Below are 11,337 nucleotides of genomic sequence, written 5' to 3'. Positions count from 1 at the left end.
AATTTGCTTGCGACTAACGACTAAAGCCCGTGTCACACTACGCATTGCGGACTCGAATCGGATTTGGAGTACGGACTGCGAATCGTCATCTATCCAATCAGAGCGAAGTAGCCAAAGTTCTGATTGGATGATTGACGATTCGCAGTCTGTAATCCAAATCCGATCCGCGTCCGCAATGCGTAGTGTGACACGGGCTTAACGACTTAGGGCCAATTTCACAAAGTCCGGTTAGATTAACCGACGGTTAAAATTAACAGGGTGTCCAACAGAAAATAGAGGTGAAGGAAAACCAAGCATTCTTATCATTTCAGTTGGAACCCTGCTAATTTTAACCGTCGGTTAATCTAACCGAGCTTCGTGAAATTGGCCCTATCAGGTAAACATGTCACCGATGCGAGAGATTTTACGCGATTCTAGCGGCGATTCTGGTATGTAAATATCGATAAATGTCCACTTTTGCATTGTTCCTTTGCAGATTCTGCATGTTTATAAACCTAATATTAATAATGTATACGATACGATATTTTAAGGGAAGCAGTTAATTCCGTAATTTTTAAGGTTATATCGAAAACAATTCCACGGTTCTGTTTTTTTAGGATCCGAATCCGACAATGCTTCCGCATCCTCGAGATCGAGTCGTAGCGGTAGTCGAGCGTCGCAGGCTCCGATACAAAGCAATGCCAGGAGCGAGCATTCCGAGGATGAAAATGGCGCACCTGCTTCGCCCGCGTCGAATGCCAGCCGCGCATCGAGATCCACCGTCGAGTCCAACAAGTTGAACGTCAGCCGCAAACCGGATAGCCCGTCAGGTGGATCGGGCTCGAGACGTTCGAGCGTTGGTTCCATTCAGAGCGAGAAATCCGGTTCCGCGAGATCCAGGAGCGGCAGTCCAAAGTCGGTAGCCTCCAACAGTTCGATAGACTCGCAGAAGTCACCCAGATCACGATCGCCGTCTCCGCGCGGTAGCGTACGTTCCTCTAGTCCGAAGTCGCCCGTCAGTTCAAGATCTGCCCATTCGACAGAAAGGAAGTCCAAGACTCCGGCTTCTCCTGGATCCAATGCGTCGGATTCGCCGAAAAGTCGTCGATCTAGAAGCGTTTCCTCGCACAGAAGTAATAAATCGGCGGCTTCTGCCAGTCCAGCGGGAAGGCGTTCGAATTCTCCCGTGTCCTCGAAAAAGTTCGACGAGTCGGCGGAAAAAGCAGGTTCCGAAAAATCTGACGATAAGAGATCAAGATCCAAAAGCCCGAAAAATGATAAGAGCGATAATGAATCAAATAGGTCCTTTAAACGAACAGGTTTGTGTTCCATTAGTTGCTATAAAATATGTTTTCTTATGAAACTTTGCAATAAGTTAAAATTATATTTGTACTATACCTAATGTTATGGAATTTTCTTCTTGTTTAGATCAAAGTCCAAAATCTGACGAGAGCGAGGAAGAACGATCAAAAGTTAAACGACAAAACAGTGGTTCTGTTTCTGGTTCAGATACAGAAAGAACTGTTAAACGAGTTAAAACGATAATAAACTCAGATTCTGAAAATGAGACGGCAGATAAAGAGAACAGCGTTGCTCCAACCGCGGACGCATTATTCGGTGATGCAAGTGACATTAGCACAGACGACGAGAAGGACAAGAAGGAAGAAGAGAAAGAGAAAGAACGGAGCCGTAGTCGGAGTAGGAGTAGAAGCAAAAGTCGAAGCAGAAGTAGAAGTAGAAGTAGAAGCAGAAGTCATAGTCGTGGCAGATCCGAGAGCGGTGGGGAAGGTCCGAGTCATCGCGCCATCATCGAAAATGTAAGTTAACGAGGCGAGACAGGAAAATAATCTTTATATCCTTTCGCAATGAGTTTTCAGGACGCGACTTATTTTTAATCCGAGGTGAGAAAAGCGGGCTTTGACGAGAAGCGCGGATGTTCTAACGTTAAACGTATTTTGTGCGTAGGAAGAAGATAAAGACAAAGAAGAAGAACCAGAACCGCCTCCAGAAACTAGAATCGATGTAGAAATTCCGAAAATTACTACTGATCTTGGACGTGAAATTCACTTTGTAAAGTTGCCGAATTTCTTGTCCGTTGAAACAAGGCCATTTGATCACGACACCTATGAGGATGAAATAGACGAGGAAGAAACTCTGGATGAGGAAGGACGAGCGCGATTGAAGCTCAAAGTTGAAAATACATTGAGATGGAAAGAAACGTTTAACGACGATGGCAAAGTAGTGAAAGAGAGCAATGCGAGATTCATCAAGTGGTCGGACGGTAGCATGTCGTTGCATCTGGGTTCGGAAATCTTCGACGTATACAAACAGCCTTTACAAGGCGATCATAACCATCTTTACATTCGCCAAGGTACCGGTTTACAAGGCCAAGCGGTGTTTAGAACAAAATTAACTTTCCGACCGCACTCTACCGAATCATTCACGCACAGGAAGATGACTATGTCTCTAGCTGATAGATCGCAAAAGACTTCTGGCATCAAAGTTCTTTCTCAAGTGGGAATGAATCCAGATCAGAACAGATATGAGATGATAAAGGTATTACAATTTCTTTATGCATTAAATTAAACTGAGTCCTGCACACTCTTTTGCTCCAATATCTTATTGTATCTTTTTTCTTTGTTTTAGAAAGAGGAGGAGAAACTACGCATAGCCATGCGAGTCCAAAACAAAACGAAGAAGAGTACTAGTGGTATCAGGAACGCTAACCGTACCGCAGGAGCATATAGTGGCGACGCTTATCATGACGATGCTTCTGACGATGAGGGTGCAATTTCATTGGCAGCCATAAAAAATAAGTATAAAAAGGGAATCGCAGCAATTCCTTCTAAAGGTTAGTTCTGTGTACTATACTAGAAGAAATAACTTCAAAATGCATCATCTATTTCTTTATATCTCTTACATAAAATCATGTTAGATTGATTTTTCTGTATATTAAAAACAATATTGCGCAATAATTTTTTTGCGATATTTAAAAAATATTGTCTTTGCAGCTTCAAATATTTATTCCTCGGATGAGGAAGGATCGGACATTGAAACGCATAGGCCCAAAAAGAATTCTAAAGGAAAGGCACTTAAAGATTCAGACGAAGAATCTAATTCGGAAACATCTGCGGCAAGTGGTGGAGATGACAATCAAGTTGACGATGCGAGTGATTAAAATGTATACATATTTTAAAATTTAGTAAATAAAAATCTTTATATAGTAGTATAAGGCAAACCATTCTATACATACTAGCTGCAAATAGTACAGGTATAGATCGTGCCTGATTTATACAATGTAAATATGACAATAATAATAAATATTATACGCTTGAAGTAGAGCTAATACAGTAGTAAATTTAAATATAAAATTGCAAGCATATAAAACTGATCTGTTTTAGTGTATCAAAATAATGTTTATATAATTGAAGAATAACGAGATAAAAAGTAATGGAATTCACGATTAATTACCAGAAAATTTTTAATTTGGGTTTCAATTATTGCAAATAATTGCAAGACAAAGTCAAATTGCGATAACTATTTTTAATCAAAAGTAATAAGTTTATTTAACATTGCTGCGCTTATGCAATAGTTATATAAAATAAACATTAACCAAATAATCGAAAATAAAAATTACAATTATAAATGAAAATTATTAAATAATATTCCGAAAATGCGCCATTTTACTCGCAGATTTATTTTTATAGCATTCATAGCTATGTTGCTTGCTATACTAGCAATTAGAAAAAAATATTTGAAATTTAATAATTTTATTAAAAAGGCGCTTTCCTTAAAACATGACTCAAGTCATATTTATGGCAAAAATTGTGAAATAACAGCGCACACAAAGTCTCAAAATGATGGCATCGCATATATAATATTTTATAATATTATATAATATATAATAATATTATATAATATATTGTATATTTTATCTATCATTTAATAATATGTACAACAAAATGAATTTTATTTTAGCTCACCTAGAGAATCCATTGTTTTCCGCCGTAAAATGTAACGAATAATTTTATTATGAAGTAAACTGCGCGAATAAGTAGAATCCTTTTGAGAACCTTGTCTTGTGTCATTATAGTAAGCTATTTGCAATCGACCATCGTTAAATTCTATTCTGCTGAGAAATTTCATTGAAATATTTTCTTTTGTGCAAAATATATAATTAGAGAAATAGAGATTGTAGTCTTCATAATACATATTAAACATCCTCATAAAAATAAGCTTGAACCTCATTACATAGACAGGGCGGTGCAATATTTTAACATTAAATGACATAAAATACTTGAAATAGATTTTCATTTTGACCATGTGTGTTACAGATACTATTATATTTCCATGGAAATAAATAATATTTTTTATTGGCAGGTGTTATAATCAATATCCTTTATAGTATTCACCAATACGAATCAGAGGATGGCCGATTTGACTAGACTACGATCTTAAAGTGATAATTCTCTCTCTCAACGATATTCTATAGAAGCGCTTGGTCAAGTCACTCTATGCGTTCGGCCCTATTGTGTTTGTGTTTGTGTTTGGTGTATGTATGTATATTACAGTTTATAAATTCTAATTTAAACTAGGATTCCGTCCTATGTCCCACTGTATCTCAATCCTTGGCCACTTTGTCTGCAGGACTGTTAGCATTGGATTGCTATCCATGATACACTTCACAGTGCACTCGAGCAATACCGCTTGTCCCATATGATACTTCACTCTATTTTCCGGATTGCTACGCTGCAGACCATTGTAATGATACAAGACAAATGTGTCCGGGCACATGCATGATTCCTCAGGGAAAAATTCATCCATGAACAATGCGAGAAGTATTATTCCTAGATTTTCACTATCCAGTTTCCTTCTTATGATATTGACACTGCAACAATATTCCACAATTTTGAATCATGAAAATATTTTGATGGTCAAATTTAATATAGTTTTTAGCACTTTTATATAGTTTTATCAATGCAGTATTGATATAAATAATTTACAGAAAAAAAATAAGAGAGAAAGAGGGCACATACTATTCTGCATCAGTTACCAGCCCTAATTCCGCCATTACATTCTGCAGTTGATTTGCCGCAATAAAATTATTCCCTTCTGGATCGAAGCGTTTAAAAATTCTTCGCGCCTGTTCCGCCGGTGTTTCCGGACTCACTAATCGCTTCTCTGTGGAGAAGAGCACGGTTAAATGCGTGTCCGATCCCACTACCCAAATTGGATGCGACGGTGACTTTAGAAATGTTCCCACTTCGCAATAACGTAAGTGCTCCAATAGAGTCAAGAATCCCACTTTATTCTGTTTATCTATGCCACGTAATTCTGCGAAATATATAATGTGTTATATATTACTGCAGAAAAAAATTCATTATATATATATATATCAGGAGATACATGAAGTTGCGAAATATGAATAGTTATATTGTATTTAAAGAAAAACAAAACAGCCATCTCACTTAATCCACTGATGTCCTGATCGTGATCCCAAACGTGACTGACTGCTCGGCCAGTGAGCATTAAATTTATTAAATTTTGGCTTCCATATCCATAGGTGGAGTCAATCATGGGTTCTATGGGCTCCAACATTTCAAGACATATTTCCGAAGCACCTTTTGTACTCATCACTGTGTAAAGTAGCAGCAATACGCCATACTGATCTTTCAACATTCCAATTCGTTCTGTGAAGAAATCCTCTACATCGTCGATGCTTCTTGTAATAAATATTCTAAAATGCAATGAGTAAAATATAATTAATGACTAAATAATAAAAAATTAAATAGTTCCATCATTGGTTAAAGGTATATATATATATATTTTTATATATTTTTTAGAGCATGAACATACCTTAATTGAGAATGAAAAACTTCCGATTCCAATGGCGCTTGTTTCGTGACCAAATTAGTTTCACTAATTTGATCAGCTTCGCTAGTATCTTGGGCTGAATTTATTGCAGACTCTGTCAATTTAGAATTAGAGCTTTCTTTACCGGATACAAAGTCATTGGAATCATTGACATATACTATCGAATACTTGGGATCCCGAACGTTGACAGCTTGATTTATAATTTCAATCATAGCTTTTACAAGTAATTGATCACACTTCTTAGTCTGGATAGTCTTCCAAGTTATGACATCGCTTTCCAATAGTAACTGTTTCAAGATAAATGCTTGAACCGAGGCTATCACGGCACAAGGCCCCCCTTCTCTCTGTACAAGTGCGGTAGGTTCGTCTACACTGAAGTAAAAGCCTGTATATAAAAACGATAATTATTATAGCTATGTATCTAGAAAAGTACAAGATTATAATATTTCATTAGCTCTATAATATGATTCTCTATATTATGTAAAACACATGCATATCTTCTCAACATTATTCAGTATTAAAGTATCAAATTGATCAATTTTATAGGATTGTAAAGCGAATCTTCGAAGAGATTGCGGAACAACATGAAGGATATCGTGAAAAGTGAATTCTCAAGTCGTCTTCAGTGAAAATTATTATAATTGTCACTGCTCATCGGCCATTACACCGGCGCAATATGACGTGCATGACTTTATCGGTCACTGTCTCTAAGAAATACAATCGTCCAAGGGGTAATACTCTTTGCTACCTTGCGCCCATCGCTTAAAAATGTCCTCCTTGACGGTCGAACCCCAGAGGAGCGTTTTAATGTTTTTCAGGACCTCGTCGTCGCTTGCGATGACATTTTCGGCCATTATCTTCCGAATGCGCACGATATACGGGAGATTAAAACGCGCCGTGTACACGAATCTTATCTGGAAATGATCATAATACTACTTTCGGGTGTTTGTACGTTAGCTTCTCGTGGAATCTCGCAAGGATTATCGGTCACATACAGGCACACCACCTCGATAACCTATTATGCACAACAGACAACTGCCAAGTACGTCGCCATTTTGAACGAGTTCTCCTTTAGATAAGTTCGTGCTTTGGACCATAGACTTGTGAAATTTATAGACGGAGCATTTTCCGAGAAGAAGCTGATAATGGCGATAAGCAATATATGCTGACAAATAAATTATGTACTAGCAATCTTATAGAATGATACCTTTTTTATCAATGTAACATTCAAAGTTGATATATGCGGTGCTTTAATATTAAAATATGTGCATCGTCAATTTTCTCTATTATCTAAAAAAAAATTACTGACCGCGGAAAATCCTTTAAAAAATTCCCCCCTCTCCTATGAATAAGTAATAAAAACTAATTTTACAATAATTTTTATAATTCTTTTTACAGCTATAAATACAAAATTGTCCAAAGTGGGAACATACGCGAAAATGAGTTTCCGCGTCAATGTTCAGGGCTCTTCTCAAAAAGGACGATATATCGAAATATCTTTCCGCGAGAGCGGATATGTTCTCTCTTATACGTATTTATAATTGGTGAGTCATCGTCTGGACAAATGCACAAAGGTATATAAATCAATTGTAATATATGCCGTAGAACTCTTCCCAGCGCGTGTGTATGTCTTAAGGACGACTAAGGATATGACATATTCGCACGACAATTTTATTTGTCACTGTTAGAAAACGAGGAGCATATATCTCTTTCATGACGAAGGAGGGGAGGGAGCCGTTGAAAAGAATTCTATTTGCATCGTTTTAGAGCCACTTCGATCAAATTCCAATTAATTTAATCGTAAGGCGATCAACATAAAAATTTTTAACGATATAATTTTTATATATAATATAATACAAATTTTAAAATTCTGCTTTTAGTCGCCCTGTTAATCAATGATTAAATTAATCGGACTTTGGTCGTCGAAGTGGCCCTTATATTAGTTGTCTTCTACGTTTCGTTTATTTAAAAGTTAACACATAACAGAGAGAATTAACGTAAACTTTACGTTAAAATCGCCTCGCGCGGGTTATATAGTTATATTATAGTCAGAATACTTGCCGATATGATGGATAATTTCTTACGCTTTATACATTTTATTTTGTTATTACTCTATCGTTATTGCTCGTAATAGGGCATTCCGAGTGAAAGTCACGGCTCGTAAATCTACGGCGGCGGAGAAGGCAGGCATTCCGTGATGACCCGACGAGGTAGGCGAGGATTGGAATTCCGAGGAAAGTACAGAAAATATTTCTTACGCGCGGGAGGGAGAGATAACGAATGTCCTTCAGGGGCGCTTTGAAAAGCCCGAAATAATGGAAACGAGGTCTAATCTAAAGAAACGAAGTCTCGCGTTTCGAGATGATCAGTAAGTCAGTCGACGATCGGTCATGAGCTTGTGCAAACCGAGACATCGCAGGAAACATGTTCGCGAGATGCATAAAGGCGAGTGTATCAGTCAGCGTTTTCCTTTTTAAGCGATGTATATTTTGTTAATTTTATCGTCATACATTTTTTTCTTTTTTTCGATCGTCGTTAACGGATCACGGTTAGCAAAGATACTCCGCAGAGAAGAACATGTCGTGGCGACGAAGACACGTAACGTTTTATGCAGACCTACCGACGTTATTTTCTCCTCGAGCACTCGCTTCGCTACGCTAATCGCATAGCATAATTAGATTCTGCTGGGCCTAATGAGTCATAACTGCCAGTACGGATTTGCGAGAGCGATCGTATATATACTTTTTACTGGCGAGTTCCGAGATCTTATGATCCTACTTAGAAGTAGAATAACGAGGTTTACACGCGGAAGTGTGTGTAGTTGTAACTTTTGGGAAGTTTCCTCTTTACATTAGTATTCTAATTGAAGCAATCCCGACAACTATTCATATATATATATATATATAGCGCGATTAAACATTCAAATCTCGTCTCTTCGGTTAATCTTGACCGAGCGTGTTCATGTTGAAAGAATACACCGGAAGCACATTTGCGACGAATAATGACCTTCCATGCAGCGCTTTCGGCTTCAGAAACGATCCATTCATATAATTTTGCCGGCAATTACGGAGTAATATCGGAGAAAGGTATCTTTGTTATATAAGAGACGATCTCTCATTGTCAAGCCGGCAAGTCGTTCTGCAAGTCGTACGAATGTTTGCAAGCACATGAATGAATACGTGTAACGCATGCGAGTCTCTAATAAATACTTGGACGCTTGGAAGAATTTATTGAATTTAACACACACACGTATACACTCGCGGTTACGATCTCCTCTATGTTATTTCTCTATGTGCATAATTTCCTATATACATTTGCGTATTTAGAGACGCCGTATGGTCCATCGCAGATCGGTGAACCGCGTCGATTCCGACCTGCTTTCGCTTTCATGGTGTCGAAAGAATGAAATGAAATGAGTTTAGAATCTATGCAAATGTACATATATTATATATATATATGTAGACATACTTATGGAATCAGTAATGTTCCATCATTTGTCGAGATATTTGTTTGTAATTTATGAATTAACCGGAAGTAATTTAGATACATCCTTCGATTTAAAAGTGAAACGCCGGGAATACCAAGCGATAGAAGCGGTCTTACGAAACGTCTGTATTAAAGTCTGCTTATCATTTCTTTAGATTACGCCATTACTATTCCTCGGCTGTATCGTCGCGCAATCGATCTGGTTAATCGAAGGAACGATGCCAAACGACGAGATTATCAAGGGTCATCGTCTAGTAACGAAAATGTTGTGGTCGGATCCGACGACACTGGATTCCAAGATTATCTTGCCGTCGAATTTGGATCAACGAAAGTATCCGATATGGAAGATCCGCATGTATCACGGACTCGAGATAAGTCCGCTAGAAATTCGGCCGTTACCCACAAAGGAGGACGATGGGGAGAAACCGAGAGGTGAGAGAGAAAGATTTTTCATGCGAAGAGATCGCGCTGCCAAGTGGAAATATTATTTCATAAGAATTCTTTGACCTTACGCAGGCCAACAGGTAGGCACCGGCGACAAGGTTTCACGGCGTGAGGTACCTCGTGTTAACGTGGAGGTCGGCACCGACAGCGGCGACCACCGAGAGCGGAATTACGTCAGGGTCGCGCAAGGTGAAATCTCCCGTGCGACTAACGAAAGGAACCCGCCGACCAAGGAGGAGAAGGAGATCGACCTGAGTTTCCTCGACGACCTTGGCGGTCTGGCTTCCTTTCTGCCTGATGCCGAGAATAGCAATACTCACACGCTTCTAAACGAAGAAGCGTCTTCTGGCTATAGCGGCTTTTTCGACTGGTTTATGTCGAAGTTACGAGGCACTTCCGTCATCGATGAAACAAAAGAGGATGAGGGATCCTCCGATCCTAGATTTGTCGGGTTGACTTCTAGCAATACGCCGAAGAAACCAGCCAAAACGAAGATGCCGAGACGTCAATACGCTTTTGTGTTATCGACGAACGTTGATCCTAATATTTGAAATGCTCGCCAAATTGGATCATCCTAACGTGACGTTCATATCCAAGATACCCGCTGTACTCCCCATTGATCGTTCCAAGATTCCTCTTCCAATCATCGCATGGTAATTATCATCAATCTGCGGAAAATAATCTCGCGCAAATGATACGCGAAATTAGCGTTACCAATCCACCAATTCGAGCCGTCGACTTTCATGGAAATGGCGACGTAATCGAAAGTATAATATAGAAAGTCAAAACAAATCAGTACAATGAAACAGTACGACGTAAGCGTTAATTTCGGATATTCAAAGATGCATTGATTGAATGATTCTACCGACCAGCCCGCCGCAGGTTAATTGACATCTCGATATATAAGTATAGAATTATATGCTATTCAAAATTAATTTAACGCTCAGTTGATAATTATGCCATTTATAGATGTAGACGAAGATTTCTTGGTTTCTTAATTACGTAGAATGAAAGCGAGTGTAATTAAATAAGTATTTTATCACATGCGATAAAATAAAACATTCTCATCATGTAAAAAACATACATATTGTTTTGTTTTGTTTCTTTTTCTTTTTTTTTTAGTTTTTATGTAAGGATAAAACATTTTTCAATGAATTATAGATATGTTTGCGACACATATTCTTAGATGACAAAATCTTCTACACCGATCTATCCATATATTAAAGCGACTTATCGCAGCACGTCGTTTGAGAGTTTTCTGATGCTTTCGCAAGTTTCAACGATCTTATGCGTGTATGGTGAAATTTGTACGGTGAAATTTATCCGGTAAATCGGGCACGAGATGAAGGAGCGCATTGCCGAACAGGTGTCCCGTTTTTATGATCAGATAATTCGTGATATTCGATATACATTTATATGACGAATTATACGCCTCTCTCTTTCTCGCTCTAACTCGGAGAATCTATACTTCGAATAGATTTTAACGGTATTCGCATACCGCGGAAAGTATGTGTAACGACTCGGTGGAGGAATACACGTAAGAGTTATATACAA

General features: G+C 38.3%; 3 protein-coding genes across 6 annotated transcripts; 2 read left to right on the top strand and 1 right to left on the bottom strand.

The window, feature by feature from the left end:
* The first annotated feature begins 308 nt into the window (after positions 1-308).
* LOC115245255 (another transcription unit protein-like) lies at positions 309-3,601 on the top strand. The gene is made up of 6 exons (XM_029823485.1): positions 309-428; positions 597-1,298; positions 1,408-1,796; positions 1,945-2,535; positions 2,626-2,830; positions 2,991-3,601. Exons 1-6 carry the CDS (start codon positions 383-385, stop codon positions 3,155-3,157), a joined length of 2,100 nt encoding a protein of 699 aa, XP_029679345.1. The 5' UTR covers positions 309-382; the 3' UTR covers positions 3,158-3,601.
* A 724-nt stretch (positions 3,602-4,325) lies between these two features.
* On the bottom strand, positions 4,326-6,989 carry LOC115245257 (ubiquitin carboxyl-terminal hydrolase MINDY-3 homolog). The gene is made up of 6 exons (XM_029823486.1): positions 6,849-6,989; positions 6,602-6,767; positions 5,836-6,238; positions 5,448-5,716; positions 5,016-5,313; positions 4,326-4,867 (listed from the first exon to the last, which is right to left on the bottom strand). Exons 1-6 carry the CDS (start codon positions 6,948-6,950, stop codon positions 4,561-4,563), a joined length of 1,545 nt encoding a protein of 514 aa, XP_029679346.1. The 5' UTR covers positions 6,951-6,989; the 3' UTR covers positions 4,326-4,560.
* Positions 6,990-7,288: 299 nt separating this feature from the next.
* On the top strand, positions 7,289-10,848 carry LOC115245258. 4 transcript variants are annotated; one of them, XM_029823489.1, is made up of 4 exons: positions 7,289-7,427; positions 7,988-8,063; positions 9,495-9,771; positions 9,856-10,847. In XM_029823489.1, the coding sequence occupies exons 3-4, from the start codon at positions 9,558-9,560 to the stop codon at positions 10,332-10,334; spliced, it is 693 nt and encodes a 230-aa protein (XP_029679349.1). In that variant the 5' UTR covers positions 7,289-7,427; positions 7,988-8,063; positions 9,495-9,557; the 3' UTR covers positions 10,335-10,847. The 4 variants fall into 4 exon arrangements, with proteins under 4 accessions (XP_029679349.1, XP_029679352.1, XP_029679348.1 ...); XM_029823492.1 differs by lacking the exon at positions 7,988-8,063 and having other exon boundaries at positions 7,396-7,427; positions 9,856-10,848; XM_029823488.1 differs by lacking the exon at positions 7,289-7,427 and having other exon boundaries at positions 7,868-8,063.
* Positions 10,849-11,337: the final 489 nt, after the last annotated feature.

Source organism: Formica exsecta, unplaced genomic scaffold, assembly GCF_003651465.1.
Source record: "Formica exsecta isolate Colony F162 unplaced genomic scaffold, ASM365146v1 scaffold933, whole genome shotgun sequence".
NCBI classification, from domain to species: Eukaryota; Metazoa; Arthropoda; class Insecta; order Hymenoptera; family Formicidae; genus Formica; species Formica exsecta.
Note: the sequence above shows the minus strand (reverse complement) of the source record. Positions and strands in the feature narration are given on the sequence as shown.

Bases quoted from the DNA above. Each gene is read 5' to 3' on its own strand.
- LOC115245258 (XM_029823487.1), top strand. From the start codon at position 8,278: ATGTTCGCGAGATGCATAAAG. The intron at 8,299-9,494 runs GCGAGTGTATCA...TCATTTCTTTAG, and splicing joins TGTTCGCGAGATGCATAAAG to ATTACGCCATTACTATTCCT. The intron at 9,772-9,855 runs GTGAGAGAGAAA...GACCTTACGCAG, and splicing joins CGATGGGGAGAAACCGAGAG to GCCAACAGGTAGGCACCGGC.
- LOC115245257 (XM_029823486.1), bottom strand. From the start codon at position 6,950: ATGGTCCAAAGCACGAACTTATCTAAAGGAGAACTCGTTCAAAATGGC. The intron at 5,314-5,447 runs GTGAGATGGCTG...TATATTTCGCAG, and splicing joins TCAGGACATCAGTGGATTAA to AATTACGTGGCATAGATAAA. The intron at 4,868-5,015 runs GTATGTGCCCTC...ATATTGTTGCAG, and splicing joins CTGGTAACTGATGCAGAATA to TGTCAATATCATAAGAAGGA.
- LOC115245255 (XM_029823485.1), top strand. From the start codon at position 383: ATGTCACCGATGCGAGAGATTTTACGCGATTCTAGCGGCGATTCTG. The intron at 429-596 runs GTATGTAAATAT...CTGTTTTTTTAG, and splicing joins CGATTCTAGCGGCGATTCTG to GATCCGAATCCGACAATGCT. The intron at 1,797-1,944 runs GTAAGTTAACGA...TTTTGTGCGTAG, and splicing joins ATCGCGCCATCATCGAAAAT to GAAGAAGATAAAGACAAAGA.